Source organism: Toxorhynchites rutilus, chromosome 2, assembly GCF_029784135.1.
Source record: "Toxorhynchites rutilus septentrionalis strain SRP chromosome 2, ASM2978413v1, whole genome shotgun sequence".
Lineage (NCBI taxonomy): Eukaryota > Metazoa > Arthropoda > Insecta > Diptera > Culicidae > Toxorhynchites > Toxorhynchites rutilus.
Genome location: NC_073745.1, coordinates 292,814,576 through 292,838,049, shown reverse-complemented (window position 1 = coordinate 292,838,049; position 23,474 = coordinate 292,814,576). Strand labels below are relative to the sequence as shown.

Here is a 23,474-nt window from a genome sequence, read left to right as displayed (position 1 = left end):
TTATGGATGCAAAGCGTAAATACAACAAAGTCAAAGTTGAGGACGCTTTTGATGCCATTCGAGCAGGATCATCTATCCTTACTGCTGCAATCCAAAATCCCAAATCCTCAGAATCAGTGTTGGCCAACATGCAAAGCGGATGTGGGCGGATGGAAGCGGATGGATGAGAGCGCATTTGAGATAAATGAATATATACTAGTAATATTATAACTAATATCAATAAACATCATGTTAGTTAATGGCAATAGAATATATTTTTTGAGGGACGAACGAAACAGATGATAATCGAAACAGGCTCTACTGCGGTTAAGAGGGGACCCCGGTCAGGAAGGTCGAAAAAAACGAATTTCCCTTTTTGGAATTTTTGGGAAGCTTGTGCCCTAAAAAATTTTGTCCTAAAACGATTTTTCGATATTTGATTTCGTTGGAATGTTACAGTCAAAAGTATGAGATCACCTTAAGGGATATAATATAGTTGTACGAATTTTTGAACGCGTTTTTCTCGAAACCATGTTTTTTCAGCTGGTGGTATCTATATCTCAGGAATTAACCGACCGATTCAGCCATGTTAATTTTTTTTCGAATTTTCAAAAACCCATATGTAACGCTTTAGGTGTTGTTCTGAAGTTTCAAAATATTCTTAGGAATTCGTTCTGCGACACGCCATTGCTTCAGAACCGATACCACCATCAAGGAACCGATTATTCGTTCCCCCAAAAAATAGAAAAGAACATCTTCAAATATACCTTAAACAATAACCAAAATACCCGAACACTTCATTTTTCTCATGTTTGATCATTTTAATGCATTAGTAATTGTAAATAAATACAAGTTGAGCTCAATACCACAAGAAGCCGTTATGCAAACAGAGTGTTCGAAATTTGAATTCACTCTGTCCGAAATTTGATTTTTTTCATAAATAGTGTCCGAAATTTGACTCTTATCCGCTTCAATTGAAAAACATTTTTATTCAATAATTGTTGATGTTGTTAATCAAATAGGCACCAAAGTAGAAAGCTTAAAAGCTTATTGAACTAATTTAGTAAAAATATCAACCAAATAGTACTTGTGCATAAAGTTTAGATCTGTTTTCAAATGTCATCAAATGTCTTAAGCGTCCGAAATATGATTCAGAACGGTACATGAAATAGATAGCCCAGGAAGGTTCTATTGTGTATTTGGTGGCACATGGAAGGAATCATTCATTATGAGTTAATTTCGTATGGCCAAACACTAAATTTAGATATCTACTGTCAACAACCGGAATCTTTCGCCCATAATTGATTGTTAAACTCAAGAAATTCTTCAAAGTAAAAATTAATAATTTAATAATCAGTAATGAACCATTTGTACGTAAATCAGTGTAACAATTAAAGAGACAAAAGTCTCAAGTTACAAATTAAATTTGAATAAAGAATAAAGAATAAAGGACCAAGCTTCTATGAGAGAGCCATTGAGACTATTTTCAAAATGGCAACAAATTATAAAACAAAACGGTACATATTTGGTCCTAATCGGACAGTCCTAAATATGTTAAATAAAGCTTCGAATTTCACGCAAAAATAATGGATAACTTTTTCTCCCAACCTAATATAAAATCAATTCAAGAATAATTCGATTGAAAATTTTCCAATGTACAGCACAGATCAGCGCTGTCATGTGATGGCGTGTGAAATCATCACCCATGGGGAGTGAAAAAAGCGAAACAGTTTTTAATTATGTATAGGGCTTCCTTGAAATACGCTGTTAAATTCATCCTTCCAGGTCTAATTAAAACCTTTCAACAGTTTAAATGCAGCCCATCCCGGTGTGTAACATAATACAGCTCTTTAAACTATCGTGTCCTCTGTTTAACCATGCAGCACTAGCAGGAGAAAAAAAATCCTTCTCGTTGCTGAAAAGCTCTCCCCGTGTTCGTTCCCGGAGATAAATTGAAAATGTCCTGAGCAGTGGAAGCTGGTGCTCGACAGAAGCATCACTTTTGGCGTGGGTGTGTGAGAGCGTGTACATCGTGTTCTCCACCCTTCAATTTCCATTTTCTCCATTGAAGTGCACCGGGCTTGCAATGAACCCTCTGAAGTGTGCTACAATCAAGCATAATTTGAATTTTTTTTCCAAGTTCACCTGAATTTTAAACAGTTTCTCTGATAAGTGATAGTTTGCGTCATACGCTCTCTCTTCCATCCTGATGGTTAAATACAGGATGAAAGTTTTTTTTTTATTCATTGAAGGTTAGGTCCACTACCGGTGGAAAACATTTGCTGTGTGATCGGACAGGTGGAAGCAAACAATATGGTCAATGTTTTCTAACGAAATATGGTACGGAGGAAGTTTTCGTCAGAGGATGATGACTGGCGGAAACGCTAGCGCTAGCAAGGTTTGATTGAAACCAAACAGAATTAATCCTTTTCCATTACTGCCCGTGGAGTAACGTTTACCTTCTCAATAAGACTACACATAGTGTTCGTATTTACCTTCATCAGCGAGTTGATGTCGTCAAAAGCGGCCGCCTCGGTTGAATCATCGCTGCCCTGGAACGAGAAATCGGACGAGAAAATGAGTTACAAAGAAATTAGGTCGGGTAAATAGTGCCCGGTGGCATGTTTGCTTGGTTGAAGTAATGCTGTCAAAAAAGCTGACGGGAGTCTAAAGCATTGTTGTACGTTCTGATAAGTAAGATGATTAATTTACCTCAAAATGACTGCAAAATAATTGAATGAAAGTTGTTCGGACACAGTTTCTTTCTAATTGACTGGTTTGAACTGGGCTGATTCAGTACATGGTGCATGTGTATTGAGTATGAATTGACGGCAAAACTGATTTTAGGATCAGTAATTTATAAATTAAATATGAATGGTGTTCCGTTCTTTAGTCTATGCACCGAGAGGAGGGATAATGAATGAGAAAGAAATAGGTTTTCTTCCTTCATATTAGGTATATGATCCTTGGGAGTATTTTACCCCTTTTAGTACATAGGTTGATTATTTAAACAAGTGGATTTTGTATTCTGTTGCAACAGTGCCGAGCACTCGAAATAAGTCCGTTAGAATAAATTCGTTGGAAGCTGCAATTAGTGACTCTTTTGACACAAGTGAAAAAAATGCAAATGGAGACAAGTGAAGTTTTAAAAATGCTGAATTTGGGGCATTATTAGAACAAGATTTATACCAGTCTTAAGAGCACTTTTCTAGAATTTTGTTAGTGACTCAATAATTGTTTAAAAGCGGTTCAAATGTATACCAATAGTGTTCCGTCAAGGAAACTTTAGTGATGTTACGAACAAGACACACTCTTTAGAACATTTTAGTTGTTTCTTTTGTGAGAATCGATCGAACATTTTCTTAGTGATTTGAAAAGGAAATGCATGAAAACTTCGAAATCATAGAAGAACCTCATCAATAAAAAGCAGTGGCCATCAGAAGGAAGACAGCGAGAAAAAAACATGAAAAAGTATTTGAAACGAGAATGATCATCTTAACGTTTAACCACGTTTAACATACAACAACCCTAGATGCTGGTTGCTATTTCTATCATGTGTGACAACATATATCTCAATTTCTCCCCGTGTATTTCGGAATTACGTCAATACTGGAGTTCGCTGCAGAAATGAGCATGTATTTTGTTTTGCCAACATTTAACTTTAAATGCCTTAATTTGAGCCATTTAGCCAGAGAATGCAAATCTTCGTCTATGTTCTCCGCGGTTTCTTTTATGCGATGAACAGGACAGTATCATCCGCGAACAAATTAATGTCATAATATCGTAAAACTCGTCGCAGATCATTTATATATAAAATGAACACAATGGGCCCTAAAACACTTCCCTGTGGCACCCCGAGTGAGTTGCCGATGGGATCGGAAACAGAATCGTTGAAACGAGTCTTTTGAGTTCTGTCGCACAAATAGCTTTCAAACCATTTGTACGCCATCCCTACAATCCCAATGCGCTTCAATGTTTGTAACAAGAAGGGCCTAGAAATTGTTTCAAAAGCGCGTTTAAGATCCAGAAATACCGCAAATATAGTCTCTTTCGCCTCGATGTTCTCTTTCCATTTTGCTAACACCAGGTTTAGTGCGGTTTCACAAGAGTGTCCCTCTCGATATCCCGACTGTTCTGGCATTAGCAAATTGTTGTTATCTATAAAATAAATCATCTGACCTTTCACAACAAGTTCTAACAGTTTTTCTAATATGTGCAACATGTTAATAGGGCGGTACTCTTCGGCTTTATCCGTCCCATTAACTTTGGGGATTGGAATCACAAGGATTCCTTCCAAACCTTTGGCACGTGTCCAGTTCGTAGAGATTCATTTATCAGGTCGAGCAGATCGTGTCCATCGTGACATGAAAACAATCTTGAATCACTTTTGCGTTGACATTATCGGTACCAGCAGATTTTTTCAATGAAAAACAAATACCTTTCAAATCAGCAAAAGTGGTAGGTGAAAAACAATTTAGTCTGCAATTGATAATAATCGGCTGTATTATTTCGACAGGTTCACTAACCAACTCAATACTTTGGTTGATCAGTAGAACACTATTAATGAAATAACTGTTAAATTTATCTGCAATAATGCGGTCTGACTGTTCTTCTGACCCTCCGAAAACTATGGAACGCGGTACTTTTTTTTAGAATTTAATAATGTTTTTAATATTTTCCATAGTCCTTTGCTATTATTTTGATGTTCATCGATTTTCCTCTGTATATATCCACATCTAGTCTTTTTCAAGGCCTGTGAATATATATTTCGCGCCAAAGTGTACATATTCCAATCATTTTCTAAATTAGTTCTTACAAATTTTCTGTACTTTTTGTCTCTTTTGCGTTTGAGGCGCAGCAGATCCAAAGAGTACCAGCTTTTCGAATAACTTAAATCAATATATTTTTTCAATTACTAATTTATTCGTACACTCTTTCAAAGTATTAGTTAGAACAGTTGCTTTATCATTCAGATGTCCAGTAGTTGCTTCAAAATCCAGGCTTGCCGACACAAGTTGAGACATAGCTTCTCGAGAATATTGTTTCCAGCATTTGATCTTTATTTTGTTTCTATCACAGTCCTTCTGTCCATTCTCAATGTTAACAAAAATTGTCTCATGGTCAGTTATTTTAAATTTGGCCTCTTTCGAAGAATGAACAGTAGCAAAATTTTAAAAGACGTGATAAATTAGAGTTCTACTATGTTTAGAAATTCTAGTAGCTTCGATAACCGTTTGTTTTAAGTTAAAATAATGCGATAATTGTTTCAACTGATTCGAATTTCGTACATTAAACCAATCAATGTTAAAATCGCCAGCAATTACATTTAATTTACTGCAATCAACGACATTTTCCAACCAGTTCTCCAAAATTTCAATAAAACGCTGGAACGTCACAGGAACTAGGGGAATGGTATACAATTCCATATTTTCCCATCTGCATGCCTCTTTCAACTGAAATAGCCAAGAACCAATTATTTTCAACAGATTCGTTTAACCGGATGTTGAACTAAACTGATTCTTTTGCATAAATTGCAACACCTCCAGTGTGTTTGGAGTGGGACAAGCAAAAAGCAACTTTATAACCCGGTATGTTGTACTGGTCAAATGAATCTTCATTAACTATGTGAGTTTCAGCAAGAAATACCATTTGAGGTCGCATGTTTTCTACAAGTAATCGCATTTCTGCGTAATTTGTAGAAAGTCCAGCTATATTCAAATAGATTATTGCTAACTTACTTTCACATGTACTTTTCCTAAATTGCTATTTAGTTGTTTGGAAAATGTTGCTTTTTTCTTCTCCAGTAGTCTCCGATACACAGGACACTGTGTACTGTAAGCTGGATGATTTTCATCCAAATTAAATTTTTGTTCTTTATTTACTTTACAACAATTGATGCATTTCCATTTGGTTGATGAGCACTCAGATGTTTTATGTTTTTATGTTTTTTTTTGTTACATATCTGTTCTTTGTTGCAAACTTTACTCTTATGTCAAACTTTACTCTTATGATGACAAAGCGAGATGGCGAACCAATCAAGTCAACCCTGTGCGAGGTGCAAGAAAAATATAAATTCGCGAACCGGAAAGCCTTTACAGTGCGACGGAAGGTGTAAACAGTGGTTTCACAAGGCCTGCACATCGTTATCTGATGCGGAATATCAGGAAATCCAGACGGTTCCTGATAAATTTTGGTTTTGCATTCCTTGCAAGGAAAACCGAAATAGGAGCAGAAGAAGTACGATCAACATGGCTGACCCACCGTTGTTGTCTACACCACGCAATGCTGAAAGAGATGCTGATTCGTCTAATCTGGAAATTGGAATTGGGAGGATTGAATCAAAGCTGGATAAACTGATTGGCTGGCAGCAAGAAGTGATATCGGAGGTGCGCAATATCCAAGATGCACTTAATGAACTACGTACCACAACTGAAACCCTAATCGATGAGCAGCAACAGTTACGTGAACAAAATGATGAGCTGCGAAAGAAAGTAGAATGGTGTGAAATTGAAATCGACAAACAAAAGCAAGAAAAATTGAGCCATTCTCTGGAAATGTCGAACATTCCGGACATGGAAGGTGAAGATCTATTTAAAATTGTAAATACTATTTGCGGAGAGATTGGAGTCGAACTACGAAAGGATGAAGTCAAGGAGATCTTCCGGACGCCTGCCTATGCGTCCACGAAATCTCAATTGCCTCCATCTATTCAGGTTAGATTCCATAGTAAGGAGAAAAGGGACGATATAATTGCAAAAAAGAGGAGCAAGAGAGACCTAACTACTGCTGTGTTGAAAATGAATACCGGGAATTTACGCGTTGTAAACATTTACATCAATGAGGTGATGACAAAGCGAAATCGGTATTTGTTCAAATTATCGAGAGATCTAAAACGTGATGGTAAAATCAAGTTTGCCTGGTTCAGAGACGGTAGATTGTTGGTGCGGAAAACCGAAAAAGGTAGAGTCAGAGAAGTCTTATCGTGTGACGCCCTGAATGAATACATCAAATGATCAGAACCTTCAACTACCGTCTCAATCGAACACACGATCATTAACCACTATTAAATCTCTCAAAATCAACAAAACGAATAGTCTCAAACTGTTCTACTTCAACGCTAGAAGTCTACGAGATAAACTTACCGAGCTAGAAGTACTACTGGATGATGCCCCATGCCGAATGGATGTTCTTCTGATAACAGAAACATGGTCCCGAGGTGATGTCGAAACATCCATGTCACTTCTAAACTACAATTGCTTCTTCGCTTCGCGATCATCAAGGCGAGGAGGAGGTTCAGCAATATTCGTTCACAAAGATATCAATGCCAAACTTGTGGAATCGTATTGCGACGAATACAACAGTATTGTTGCTGTGGAAATTGGATATCCACAAAAGATTGTTTTGACCTGTGTATATAGACCACCCCAAACACTTGCCACCGCTGTGGATGGATTCATAGAATTGCTAGATGAATTTCTCACTCGACGAGGAAAATACACCATGATCTTATGCGGAGATTTCAACATCGATTTATTGCGAACTAACACTACCGTGCAGAAATATACGACTACGGTTCACTCAAATGGATTTAACTTCTGCGACACTACTCCGACCCGATATGAAGCGTATCTGGATCACATATCTACTAACAACACAGCAATCCACACAACAGTACAACATCTGCAGTACAGTTTATTCGACCACGATGCTATCTTCGTTGAAGCCGACTACAAGATAACTAGCCTGCCACAAATGCGAGAAGTTTACCCAAAAATTAACATTAACAGTTTCCGTGAGATCCTGCTACAGCACCCTATAGTGACGAGCCGTAGTGTCGGTGTGGAAACTAACTACACTTCGTTCATCTCAAGATTTCAACAAGCACAGGGAAATTCATCGAAACGCATACTAGTGTCAACAGTAACTCGCAGACATTCGAAACCGTGGATGGATTACGAAGTAGTGGTGTGTATACGGGCCAAAAATTACTGGTATGCAAAACATCGCAAAAATAGATCCGATAACTTCGTCCGAAACGTATATTATGACTGGTGTAGAAAAGTGACATACATGAAGCGAAGCAAAATGAAACAATACTATGCTAATAAGTTTGAACGAGCTAAGGGAAGTGTATCGAAAACTTGGGACACTATAAAGCAAGTTATAGGTACGATCAAAAACTGTGATGCAATTACCGGAAAGTGTGATACCTTAGAAGATAGACTATGTGTGCTTGAAAATGCGAACAACTACTTCGCCAGGGCTGGCGCGCAACTAGCGAAGAAGATACCATATGTGGATCTGGGACCATTCTGCGAACAAACCAATATTTCGCTCAACTTCACCACTGTTGGGCTATCAAATGTAAAAGAGTTTATTAATGCACTCCCAGCAACAGCATCAGCTGGCTATGATGGAATCCAGTCAACAATTCTCAAGGAACTCTGTGAAGAACTGTCGCCGAACATATGTGACATAGTTAACTCCTCAATCCTACAAGCTCGAATACCAGCTGAACTGAAAGTAGCGAAAGTGGTTGCAATTCCGAAATCGTCAACCCCTAGTAATATCTCAGAATTCAGGCCAATCTCAATTCCTTGTGTAGTCGACAAAATTCTTCAAAAAGCTATTAACAAACAGCTCATGGAACACCTTGAGAATCACAGTCTTCTCTCATCTCGGCAATACGGATTTCGGCCGAGTTCTAATACACAAGCTGCTTTATTCGATGTCGTTTCAACAATCCAATCGCTATGTGATCGGAAGGAAAAGGTTGCGGCGGTGTTTCTTGATCTAAGCAAGGCTTTTGATACCTGTAATCGAAAAATTCTTCTCCGTCGTTTGAATGAGCTTGGAGTGAAAGGAAAGAGTTGTAAGTGGTTCAGAGATTTTCTCGACAATCGTAAACAATATCTTTACGATAAAGGTATCAGTAGTTCGCAGCATCCTATTGACTTTGGAGTTGTTCAAGGTAGCACATTAGGACCAACGTTGTTCAACTGTTACATCAACAACCTAAAAGACCTACCTCTTCATGGAATCTTGTTTATGTATGCTGACGACATCGTGCTAATTTACACCGGAGCAAACTCTAATGAACTCCAGCAGCTGATTAACCAGGACCAGATAGCGCTTCATAGGTGGATGAACCAGCATAAACTTACAGTAAATATTTCGAAAACGAAATACATGTTGTTCAACGTTCCTGAAACAAACAACATCGAGATTCGCTACGGAGGTAACATCATCGAAAGGGTTAATGCATTCAAATATCTGGGTGTATTACTTGATGAAAAAATCAAATGGAATGAACACATTAGTAAGCTGAGCTCTAAACTTGCTCAAGTTGCTGGTATCTTCAGGAGAATTGCGGATCTCGTACCTCTAGAAACGAAACGGTACCTGTACTTCACTTTATTCCATTGCCACCTCACGTACGGCATACTAGTATGGGGAACTGCCAGTATTACAGCACTGAAATCCTTGCAAACGATTCAGAATAAGGCGATCAAGAATTTGTTTGGTTATCATCGAAGGACTTCAACTGCGTTCATCCACTCGAAACATGATATACTGACCGTTAAAAATGTGTATATTCATGCAGCTTGTATGCATATCCATCGTATCCTACATGGCACTGTTCATACAAATATAACTCTCAGTCGGCTATCCGAACAACATCAATATAACACCAGAGGAAGAGATCGTTTGCTATCCCTCAGACGATATACGACGACATTTGGACAGAACTCTGCGGTCAATAGGGCAACTGCTCTGTACAACAATCTCCAGCAAGAACTAAAAGTGCTTCAAGAAAATAATTTCAAATCCGAATTGAAAGCTTTGTTTCTTATTGAACAGTCCTCTGCATAAGTTTGTAAGTTTGAAATGTCTTTTAATTTTTGTTATTAGTTTGTCAATCAAATTCAAATAGATACTTGTACTCCTGTAATAATACGCCTACATGTTGGCATATATATATTCAGACAGTCTCTAAGAGCCATGCGCTCAAAGACAAACAAGGTGATTTAAATAAATAAATAAATAAATAAATGTCCGTATTCTCCACATTTGAAACAACGTAAAATATGAAAGGCCTCAACCACGTTACATCTTTCTCACCCGATGGATACTTTTTGAGCAGTCATCAGGTTGACGTAAGTATCATGGTCAACTTCAATGATTGTATTATATTTGTTATACTTCAAGCGTGGATTTCCATATTCTATAACAAATTTAATATCCTTCATCGAAATGTTTTCATTTTGACTCTTCAAATAATCAATGAAAACATCAGAGGAATATCGATCACTCATCCCAATAATTTTCAATCTTGGCTTCATTGGTTTTGGTAAGAATGTGCTAAACCTTTCTCCAAGATTGTTTTCAATTCCATTTTTTACGTTTTCAATATCATCCCCTGTCGCACACTCAACAATGATCGAGCCATCTTTACCGTTTCTGAAATTGGCTATTTTGTGTATTTTTGGATCCAATTTAGTTTTCAATTTTTTTCTAGTATCATCACTTTTTTCATTAGACTCGACTGGTTTCACCACGATGACTCGCCTTACGAGCCACGACATTCGCATATTCATAAAAACATTTCTTAGCAAAAAACCTTTCTTGTCAAATTTCCCTGCATCGATTCAATACGTTTTTTCATTAACATAATTTTTTTACTTGGAGTGTCCAAGTTAACACTTATTGTGCTTGGACTAACATGACGCTTCCTGTTCATAACAGCCGTTTCCTTATCTAAATATTTTTTTTCACTAAACAAGCTTTTCAAATTTTCCAACTTTTTGGCCACACTGTTTTCTAAGCTAGCCATTTTCTCTTCGAGAAGCTCGTTGAAAGATTTGATAAGCTTTTCTCTTTCCTTCTCCAGCGCAATGTTTATTTGTTCGTTGATGTTTTCACGCATATTTGTGAAAGAAAAGGATATTTTTTCCATCTCCCTTTGCATTCCACTAACGTCCAAAACACCATCTTGCATGCCACACTTTTGGTTCGACAAACATTCATCGCATATAAACTGAAAACAGGTCGGACTCGATTATATATAGATTATATATCCTATACATAGGATTTGGAAATAATTGTTTAAAAAAAAATGGTTGACTACATATCGAATCTCAAGAAAACTATTTTTTCATTAATGTATGAATGCCAAGCATTAATAGATAAATAGCTTTTTTGTGATTCGATTATGTATTGGATTCGAAAATTAACGTTGAAAGTGAAATTGCGATTATGTACAGGGTTTTCAAACTTTAAATTCCGAAAGTAAATTGAAATAAAACACACTTAGAATTCGAATTCAGATGAAACTTTTATTTCAAATTAAAGTTTGGTTTATGCCATTATGTGTGAAATACAACATCATTCAAATGTCCACGTAGGGCTTCCTCGCACACCTTGATCCGGAACAGGTAATTTTCGATGACTTTTCGGCACATATGGGGCGATATCTCGGTCATAACTTCACAAATGTTGTCTTTCAAATGTTCAAGAGTTTGCGGAGAGTTGGCATAGACACGGTCTTTCGCATAACCCCACAAAAAAAAGTCTAGCGGGTTCAAATCGCATGATCTGGACGGCCAATTGGCATCACCAAAACGCGAAATTATGCGTCCCTCAAATTTCGTTCGCAATATGGCCATGTTCGGTCGTGTTGTGTGGCACGTGGCGCCGTCCTGCTGAAACCACATGTCATCCGTATCCATATCTTCAATTTGTGGCAAAAAAAAATCGGTTAACATGCGGCCATAGCGCTCACCATTCACAGTTACCGTCTTGCCGTCCTCATTTTCAAAAAAATACGGCCCGATGACTCCACCAGACCATAATGCGCACCAAAAAGTGACTTTTGGCGGATGCAATGGCCTCTCAACAATCACGTGTGGATTTTCTGAGCCCCATATACGGAAATTTTGGGTGTTCACATAGCCACAGAGCTCGAAATGTGCCTCATCGCTGAAGGAAATTTGACGCGAAAATTCAGCATTTTGCTGCTGTTGTTCGTTCACCCAATCGACGTATGCCCGACGCATTCCATGGTCACCACGCTCTAATTTTTGTACCAGTTGGACTTTATATGGATGTAGGTGCAAGTCCAAATGCAAAACTCGCCACAATGATGTGTTTGACAAGTCCAATTTCTGAGCACGCCATGGAATCTTCCACACTGGCAGCAACAGCAGCAATATTTTCGGCCGAACGCATATTACGATGATGCACAGGTTTCACAATATCCGCTACGGATCCAGTTTGTTCGAATTTACGCATTACATTAGCGATTGTGTGCTCTGTAGGCCGTCCATGACGACCAAAATCCGTCCGTAATGCTCGAAAAACATTTGCCGGTTTTTCATCATTTTTATAGTATAATTTAACAAAATTAACACGTTGTGCGATGCTAAAACGATCCATATTGTAAAATGGCAGACATTCAACTAACGATATGATGCTTTGGTTGACAGCTATGTCAAACGGTTGTCAGCGCAGGGCTGTATACTTTCGGAAGCCCGAAATGAAAAACCCTGTATAATCGAGTCCGACCTGTATTTGGATTCTCCGCTATAAGCTTCGCTGTTGCCTTTGTAAGCGAGATACAGCGCCGATGAAATCGAACATCGCACGCACCAACACAAGCAACAGAATCATCGCTTATCATCATTTTGCCGTCGCACGCTTTGCACTCGCTCATCTCGAGTCAGCCCCGTGCGGCAGCAATGGCAAAAGCAGATAAACAAAAACACAATTAAACAATACACAAGCTGCTACGGTGACTATCCTGAGCGATAGCGAGCCGTAGAGTCGTTGTAAATATAGAAAATAAAACACAAACTAACTATCAGCATGCAAGGAATGGTACTCATCCTGATAATTGTTCAAATTAGCCGTCAGTGGAACAAACTTATTCCAATTTCAGCTGTATATTTCTTACAAAAAATCACTTGAAAATCAGCACTAAAGAGGTACACAAACCACCATGTTCAATCAGCTCAATCCGATACGAAGACATGTGATGACGCAAAACAGAGAAAAACAAGCGAAATTCATTGCTTTGAATACAGAACGATACTGAAAGCTTGCCTTCCTTCCTTGCTTGAGACTTTAATCTTCTTCAGTTCATTCTCGTCTCTAACCTTGAAAAAGGCCCTTGGAAAACTTTACTTTATCCATCATATTACTCCTCCACCCCCATTGTCTTGAGAAAGGCATTCGATCCCTCTTCGTCTAGCTCGCCCAGTAACGATGTAGTCGATTTCCTCACGAAGAATGAAAGTTTGCCTCAGCGATGATGATGATGATGATATTGAATTAGAAAGACTTTAAACTTTTTCAGTTCATTCGTCTCTAGCCTTGAGAAAGGCCCTTGGAAAACTACTATTCCTGCATTACACCTCCATCCTCGCTGCCTTGAGAAAGGCACTCGATCCCTCGTTGTTCAGCTCGTTCAGCAACGATGTTGTCCAGTCGGTGTCCACCCAAAGAATGGTTCGTTGAAACCCTGTTTACCTCAGCGAGAACCACTGTTTATACTCTAGGCAAATATTCCCCTACGTTCTTCTTCTTTTCTTTTGTTCACTTTACATCTTACGATTTCCCCTTCGTTGCTCGTCGATAAGTTGCTCGTTATTGACATCTCTGTTCGGGAAAGTATACAAATGGACAGAACAAATGTATGAGGAAATGAGAGTCCAATTTTCATCAATTTAAACCATATACAGACTATGGGATTGTAATGTATAACGTATCAAACAAATCTTAGATAATTTCCGATTTGTTTGGTATATTTGATTTATTTCATAAAAACGTGACCTGTTTTCTGATTTGGCACCTTTAATGAAAGACGTAGTTCTACGTCAAAAAATAATAGAATTTCGGCGATCAGTTCAAGTTTCGCTGCTACAGAAATATCAAGGGCAATTTATCAACTTTAGAATTGACAGATACTGAATGGTGAAGTCAATCTTTTTTTTTTTTGAAAACCCCGATTTTATGTATTTACCCTTGAGTGATTTTACTGTACTCAAAAAAACTCAAAGTGTTATGTCTCCGCGACACTAGACAATGAAGTCTGATGAGATTGGAATTTTGCATAGTGTATCTCATCGTGCAAATTGACAAGCCCGTTTGAAAAATCGAGATAACCATTTTCAAAGGCACCCTAATGTGTATAGATAGTGTCTCGGTAAAGTAAATAAAATAACTGGTACACTACTGGGTATCACTTTAGAATGAACCGAAATTTTTAAAATAACTTTTAAGTAGAATGCTTAAATGGTGTAGAATGAGCCGTGGTTCTGTAGAATTAGCTGAAGATTTTTGAGTCATGGGCAATTCTTTCCTCCACCAGAATAATATGACGAGCAGTGGCGTACCGTGACCGGATGACATCCGGGGCGGGTATCCTGGGTGTCACCCCTCCGATTAAATCTTGTTATCAAGTTTTGTTTTCATTCTCTAATGAAAAATCAAATTTACTGACCCAAGAAACCTAAATTTAAGGTTGATTATAATTATTAGCGATCACAATTGTCAGCAACATTGTTCTTATCTTCATCTTTAAAGAAGTACGGGCCAATGATTCCTCCGGACCACAAACTGCACCAAACAATACATTTTTCTGGATGCATTGGCAGTTATCGTATTATTTGTGTCTGCTCATGTAACCAAATACGATAATTTCGTTCATCAATGTATCCATTCAACCTAAAATGTGATTTATCGCTGAAACTATGATGTGAGCAAGTATCCATGGGGCGGAGCTTAAATTGAAATATTTACTCTCTCCACAGTGTCCGTAGAACGAACATTGCAATTGTATTTCGGGCGTGCGATTGACTCGCAGTAGTATATTTCGATTGTGCTTGACTTGACTGTATTAGTTTGAACTATTCGATGATTGGCATGCGAATGTTCGCCGTTAGTTGTAAGCAAAACAGATGAACAGAAGTAGCAAACTATAATGATGATTGTTTCGTTGTGGCATTGTTTCGAGCAGGCAGAGAACCGCCTACTCGCACGTGTCTCTCCCTCTCTCAATCATTTTTGTTACTATGATGAATGTCAAAATTTTAAAGAATATTCGCTTTTATCCTTGTAGAAAGCCGTTCAGAATATTGTCAATGGAAGATTCTAAGAGTGAGTCCACGATCAATTTCTTTACGGACGCGCATCCATCTACTCGTCATTATAAAAGATGCAAATGGAGGGAGCTTGAACAGCATGTTCAGCGAGCGACTCACACATTATTGATCCGCAGTGATATAAAGTTGGAATGCATGAGAGAATGCATTGATAAAAGCCGTTGATTGGAAAAAGTCTATTTGCAAGAAAACGCAAATCGTTCCTTTGATACCGAATATGTTACCAACGGGAGGAGTTTAAATTGCAATATCTACTCTCTCCAATGTGTCCATAGAATGAATGCTGCATTTGATTCGCAATGATATAGGAATATTGCAACTCCATATTGACAGCAGCGGAGAGTAAACACACAAATGTGCATTACAAATGTATGGGAAAACGGGAATGCTTCCAATTTTCATTGATTTTAAACATTTATGGTTTAGGGAATCGTAATGTCTAGCATATTTAACAAATCTTAGAAAATGCCCTATCCGATGGGTATGCACTTCATCCAAATCCATTCCATACAAAAATAAATTATGAACTTAACTTTATTTCATGAAAACGTGACCCTTTTTCTTATTTGGCACCCTCACTGAAAAACATAGTCTTACGTGAAATAAAAAAAAATTAAAAAACTTTTTAAGTTAAACGGTTTAATGTCTTAAAAGCTAGAAAATAATTAGGCAAGTAGCAGTTAATTGTTATCACATCCCTTTCTTCATTAATCTAGGACAATGATGAGACTAAAATAAAATCTAATTTCATTCGGAATATTTACGGAATATTCCGCTCAATATCGGAATTATTTACGGAATACCGATATTGAGCGGATTACAAAAAAATATATACACCTTTTTGAATTTATGTTGTTCATAATGTAGTGTGTTCTCCAAGTCAAGCCATTCAGCCATTTTTTTTACCGACGGCCAAATTGGATTTTTAAAGATAATGGAATACACCGAATTATAATGACATCAGAGATAAAGATTTGTTCCAAATTTCAGATCAATAAATCAAAGGGAACGAGGTCAAATTTTTATTAATGTGGAACAAACCTACAGACATACAAACATACCGTTTTGTCTCATATTCCGAACAGTTTCAAATTCCGAACACTTCATTTTTAAATATAAATTTACTAAACTTTTATGTTATAAATAATTGAATTGAATTTTGATTGCTGTTTTCATGTAAAGTGCTAGAAAATGTAAGAACCTACAATAACTGGGTGAAAGAAATGATATTTTATGCAGAAATCTCCATTAAAATTATTATTGAAGTAGTGTTAGGAATATGGATCAGATTTCTACGCATGATTCAAATTCCGAACACTTGATTTTTCAATGTGAATTTACTGAACTTCAATGTTATAAATTATTTAATAATCAAAACCTTGACATTATTTTGGTTATAGACTTCATTTTGACATCATTTATAGGTATTGATACCGATATAGCGCCCTTGGTCCAGAAACCATGTAAACTATGAAAAACAAATACAATCGATAATTACGAAAGAAAATTTTTTCCGAGTATAACATTTTTCCAAAAAAGACTAGCTTATTGCCTTTAATTTGATATATCGATTATATGAATCGGTCCAGTAGTTCAAAAGATATGATTTGAAAAAATGCATTTTTGCTGTTTGGAATTTGAGACAAAAGTGATTAAACATATTTTCAGTTTTTCACCAAGAATATGTATTTTTAAATCAATTTTATTGTAGTCAAATGGAAAAAGAAGGCTGGATTGTATCAATTAAATTGAAATTAAATTGAAAAATCAATTTAATTTCGCAAAAGAGTACCATTTTGAGTAATGAGACATATTAATGGCCATCAAAGCTTAAGTGTTCGGAATTTGAGACAAAACGGTACATACAAACAGGTCCTGTTGAATGAAAACGTTTAAAAAAGTAATTGGCTATTTTTTACAGCGGCCGTCTTGGATTTGAATTTTCCTAAATAGCTGTGATCTACTGGTCAAGCTACTGATACCCATTCTCAATCTTCCCATCAATTTTTTTTTGAGAAAATTTGTAATCCGCCATTTTGTGGTGGCAGCCATTTTGGATTTGCTTTTTTTTATAAATAACTCTGTCCTACTATTTAATCCCTTTCATTTGATTTCAATATTGATGGGGTTGATGAAATACGCAGTTTTATAACTGCAGAGATAAAAGTGTGGTTCAAATTTCAAATCAATCGGTCAACAGGAAGGGGTTCAAATTTCTATTAATGTGGTAAAGCGCTACAGACAAACATGTAACAAACATACAAACCTACAAACATACAGACATACAAATAGGTTTGTAACCTACAAACATACAAATTACAGGGCAAGCTAAATAAAACCGTTTAAAAACCGTTTAAAAACAGTGTTGACCTCGTGAGAACAATTAGAGATAAGCATTCTGCAATGCTACAGCAGAGATGGTGATTCTATAAAAGCAAATTATCGTGTTATTTTTTGAATCATTGATCTCGTCGATCTCATATGTGTGCAGTCAAGTCAAGTATATTAAATCTACTCCCTAGAACAAGGATGTGAAAATACCCCCCAGGTGATCATTCCTCGTTTGGATTCTTCACATTCCTGGTTGTTCATTTTGGCACATAGGGGAACTCTACCATTTGTCTTAATATATTTAATCTTTCGCATTCCGGAACGTAATCCGCGTCACCCGATGGGTTGTTCACAAAATCGTACAGACGTATCAAGCCAGATGCCAGTAGTCTCTATTGAGGATAACGAGTGCGTGGGATGTAGAAGAATGTAGAAGAATTCTGCGCTTCACCACAACGGACGAACAGGGGGGAAAGCAGCTATAAAGGATAGCGCAATAACGGAGGGTGCTTCTGGCAGGGAAAGGCTGTGTTTACGATTGCATCTTGACAGCGAGCGGCTTTATTTACAGTCCCAGGTCGTAGCAAATGGTGAGTGAAATAAAACCTAGCTCGGGAAATCAAAGTACCGCATTCTTGCGGGATTTAGTGAATGGGAACATTCATTTTGTTTCCGAACATTTTATATTTATATTTATTCTTTAGGTTTTTATAAAAATGAACGAATTTAGAATTTAAATTTCTTCTTGAAGTCCTGTGTCGTAATGAAACACATCACAATTGTCGTAAGACAGCCGACGAAGCCAGAAAACAAATTATTATTCTATCACTCCATCTCTCATTAAATACTCTGCACTAAAGTGCAATTATTTATAACGCCAAGTAAACTGTCATCTGTCACGCCATTGCTGTACGGGGTAATGGTCTGGTCGATAGTACTAATTACATTCACCCTTATCATTCTAATTAAATCGTTTTGTTCGCGAAAGGCAGTTTTATTATTAAAAATCGTTGAAACTATTTTAAGCTTGATACTGTCGTCATTTTAAACCTAACTTTTTCTATCGTGAAACTGGAGCACCAAAGAAATTCACCTGCGAAACTGTGGGCAAGCTAAACTACTTCTCTACCGCTCCCAATAACCATAAATGCTCGCCTCCAATCAAACAGACCATCCACTATAACCTATGACGGGAGCTATCAATTTCACCCCCGCTTTGAATGAAGGCGCTGATTAATGCTATTTCTCGTTGGCACCGATCGGTAAATCCAAGGCACCTCTATTTTCGATTCGTGGCACGGCAGCGGCGAATGATCCGGTGCAGTGGAAAACCTGCACACGTGATGTAGAGAAACGAAAGGACGTAAAGAATATTTGTCGGAAGAAAAAAAAAAAGAATCATCCCAGAAGAACGTGTTTCTGAAATCTGGCATTGAAAAATAAGACTCGGACTAGACTGGAATGCAGTTGGAAATAAGAAATTGTTCATTACCCGAACTGGCACTACTTCCGGTTCGGGGCCGGTGTTCCACTTACCGGAAGCGAACACTTGGCCCACCCTTCTCATATATGCTCATACGATCCGCCTAGCCACTGTGGGGCGAGCCATTTTTCAAAAGAATGATAAATCGCACTCTTGGGGGGAACACATATTTCAAGTGGGTCAACTTTCAATCGGGAAAATGTTATTTATATTCTGTTGGGTTGGTACGAGAATAATTTCAATTTGACGCGGTTTTTGTTTCCTTGTTCTTTCTATTTTTTCCGTATTTTCATTTGAATTCTGAAATTGACTATTGAGGATTACTATAGAGACACATCCCATCAGTTTTTTTAATAAAGCTGGCGACACATATAACTTTTCATTTGGTCGATTTTTTCAGCAGACAATTAATTATCATTTTCTTTGCAGTGTCCATCTTGAATAAGACCACCTATCTATTTCCTCGTTTTATGTTTTTGGGTGAAATGTTTGCGAAATATCGAAGGGAACGAATATAAAAACAGGAAAAATTGAAGCATTCCACCATGATTAGATAGAGTTGGGAAAATGTTCGTCGAATTGGTCGATCTCATGTTCAATCCCCAAGGTTACGGGAAAACTTAAAAACGAATCCACGTAACATCAAATTTTCCAATCAAGATAAGTAAGAAATGAAACGAAATACCGTTTTGTCTCATATTCCGAACAGTATCAAATTCCGAACACTTCATTTTTAAATGTAAATTAACTGATCTTTTATGTTATGAATAATTGAATGATGAAAACACAGACATTCTTTGAGGTACAGGCGTCATTTTAACAGCATTTACAAATATCGATACAGCCTATAACTTATAATATTACACATTTGCAAAAAAGTGACAGTCAAAACCAATGATAAAATGTTTGCGTTACCAAATTCTTTAAAAAACAAGCATCGTAAATTTTTCTGTTTTTGTAGTTTTCTCAACTATTTTGTTTGTTGTTTTCATGTTAAGTGCTAGAAATGGTAAGAATTTACAATAAATGGATGAAAACATGATATTTTATGCAGGAATTTAGAATATGAATCAAGTTTTTACGCTTGATTCGAATTGCGAGCACTTCATTTTTAAATGTGAATTTACTGAACTTTAATGTTATAAATAATTTAATTGTTGAAACCCTGATATTCTTTGGGTTCTAGACTTCATTTTTTTCTTCATTTATTTATTCACAGGTATCAATAACGGTATAGCGCGAGTATCACATTTTTCCAAAGAAGACTAGCTAATTGACTTTAATTTAATATATTGATTATATGAATCGGTCCAGTGGTTTAAAAGTTATGATTTTCTCAAAAATTGCATTTTGCTGTTCGGAATTTAAGACAAAAGTGTTCGGAATATGAGTCAGTGACAAAAATGGTGTTCGGATTTTGAGACAAAAGTGTTTAATATTTTTATGTTTAATATTTTTAGTTTTTCACCATGAATTTGCATTTGTAAATCAATTTTATTGTAGTCAAATAAAAAAAAGGCTCTATTGTATCCAAAAATCAAATTAATTTCGCGAAAAAGTACCATTTTGAGTAATGAGACACTGTTCAATGGCTTAAGTGTTCGAAATATGAGACAAAACGGTACTCAGAAAATCTCTTAATCATTGATGCAAATCAAGCAGTTTCTGATTGAAAGTCTAAAATAGATAAGCCTCTAATTTTGCACCTTCTAACATTAAAAAACGTTCGAGTTGCGCTAAAATTCTAATGGATCAGCTGTGTGTAATTATAATCTTTAATGTGATTATAAGATTCGCGCCGTTCAAAATTGATGTTTTGAAATTAACACTTCCGAACATTCACGTTTTCTTACTAAGCGATTGTTCGTGGGTTCAACCCCAGAGATATTTGTCTTTTCATTGACATTGACATTGAGGGGTTATATCTAGGACACGACCGCATATTTTCGACGTAGAACTTCGCAATTATATTATGCAATCCACTTGTTTACCACTTCGAATATTATTTTAGAATGCATCGAAATTTTTGTAATAGATTATGTTCTTCGTTACAAATAAATTTGATGAGCGTTTTTTTACGTTTGATATGATTTCTAGGACTACCAAAATATGAACAGAAGAATTGTCAAACGATCATTGTATTTTACGTTTCCCTCTGAAATTATTGCACATCTCATGTTTACGTAGTTCTCGAGCCGCGAAGGTTCATTCACCTCTAGTATCTGAAATGACGATTTTCCCAGGCTTTTCAGTTTAAAAGTACGTTTTAGGGAAACATATTCCGGTCTGCACAACGACAAGCGAGTACAACAGTACTCAACACCAAAAAATACCCCCGACTTGCATGTATTTGCAAAGCGGAATCCCCCAGGCACATTGATTTTGAAGTCCTTGTTAGGGAAATACAGCTCGGTGGGAATAAAAATACCCCCGGATTTCCACAGGTACATTGATTTTTAAGTCTGTGTTGGGGAAACCGTAAATCGGGCCAATTAAAACTCGGCAGTTAGGGCGTTTGAATAACGCTTGACATTTCACAGTTATTCAATTGTTCATCTCAGGAAAAACAATATTTTATTAATTGTGATAGATGCGTAGAAATATTTCCTATCAATTGATGCAAACATCTTTCCGATCTGTTAATAAATGTTCGAGTTATAAGCACGGGTAGGGTTAGCACACAGATCGGTAGAACAAATGTATGGGAAAGAAGGAAGTTCTTCCAGTTTTCAGGATTTAAACCGTTTAGAGATTAGCAAATTGTAATGTATAGCATATCAAACAAACATCGATCTCCTCGATTCATACCATATGTACAAGATCCATTACCTAAAATCCTCCACCTATGAAACAGATCCAAAAATACCCACAAGCTATCATTCCTCGTTTGGATCCGTCGGGTTCGAAGCTCTCCCCTCTTTCTTTCGGCACTCGGAGAAACTACCATTTGTCTCAATATTTCGTATCCCAGCACGTACATAATCCGCACTTTCACCCGCACATTCCGAGACATTCGCGCCAACCGATGTGTCGCCCACAAAGTCGTTTAGACGCATCAACGAGCCAGCGGTCTTTATTGAGGATAACGATTGAGTGGAAAGGGTGTTCTACCCGCAATGGAGGAACGGAGGAAAGCTATAAATGATAGCACAATAAAAAGGATGCTGTGGAGAAAGCTGTGTCTACAATTGCATCTTGATAGTGAGTGGCTTCAATTGCAGTTCATTGTTACCCGGTTCTGGGAAGCCAGCATGAATATAAATGCAAAGTTCATGGTCAGTCCCAATAGTTAACCCTTAGCGAACGAATGCCGCCAAACTCGCGACATTGCAAATGTTCTAAAATAAATCGAATGCCGCCATACATACGGCATTCCGTTGTATTTCAGAAATTCTATTAGGTTATGCCTTTTTCATGCACGCAACGTGATCTGGAGCATTCTTTTCCTTTTTCTTTTTCAGTGCAAATACATAGTTTTGTATACGGTCAATAAAGTTTGTTATCGTCATTTTCGGAGCACTATCTGGTAGAAGAAAGAGAAACGGAGTCGTGCGTACATGCCTATAAGCCAATAAAGCGATATTAACTATTTGGGGTCGCAGGTCTGCTCTCAGCCACCACAGCAAGGAACTATATTTATCTTATACTTTACACAACAATTTATCAGTTTACACTTCTTATAAACGAATTTTAAAGTCTAGTGAACTTGTTCCAGGATTGAAACGGTGCTCCTATGAATGATAAATAACTGTTCTCAATATAAACATAAGTTGTTACCCATGCTTGAAGAAAGACTCATGCATTGCGGTAATGTGTAGATGTAAAGAGCATTGTTCTGTGTGTTTTTTTTTATCCCATTTATTTATTAGGCTCAATAGCTTTTAGCTGTAACAGAGCCGGGTTTAATCGTGTACATGTACATATGTTTATGTTTATATAAATTGTGAATTACACAGTAGTTAGTAGTTGCCATTTAGGCGTTAAGTTTTTCTGTTCCATTACATTATGGTAAATTACACAGTAGTAGCCATTTAGGCGTAAGGGTATTCTTTCTGATCTTCCATTCAGCAGACCGGACAGCGAAGACAGTTGATATTGATCATTGTTGGGTTATTTATAGAACAGCAGCCCGATGTTTCTTGCAGAGCAGAGCAGTTGTATGGATGAATCGATCTTTGTTCCACCGTGGATCGATTTCCATCGCTGATGATGGTTGCGTGGACGTAGTTATTCTATAACAACACAAAGATGGTCAATTGAGGGTCCTGAGTTTGAACTCACGATCGATCGCTTGGTAAGCGAACGCGTAACCAAGTGGCTACGGAGACCACCTAATTGTTCTGTGTGTTGAAACAGAAAGATTAAAGGCGGAAGACACCGAACTTATTTTTTGTGATGTAAGCGAAAACCAGAGCTGTATTTTAAGCATTGTTTCGAAAGATATCACACGAAGAAAATTTTTTACACATATTTTTTATATGAAAGTAACACATTGAAATACATGTTTAGTAAATTCTTAT

General features: G+C 37.1%; 1 protein-coding gene across 1 annotated transcript in view; it reads right to left on the bottom strand.

Annotated features, from left to right (window-relative positions):
• The window catches only part of LOC129764628 (putative sodium-coupled neutral amino acid transporter 11), an 82,007-nt gene that overhangs the window by 36,897 nt on the left and 21,636 nt on the right, over positions 1 to 23,474 (bottom strand). The window contains exon 2 of the mRNA XM_055763891.1: positions 2,475 to 2,531. Coding sequence (XP_055619866.1) covers positions 2,475 to 2,531 — 57 coding nt within the window. The remainder of the gene's footprint in view (positions 1 to 2,474; positions 2,532 to 23,474) is intronic.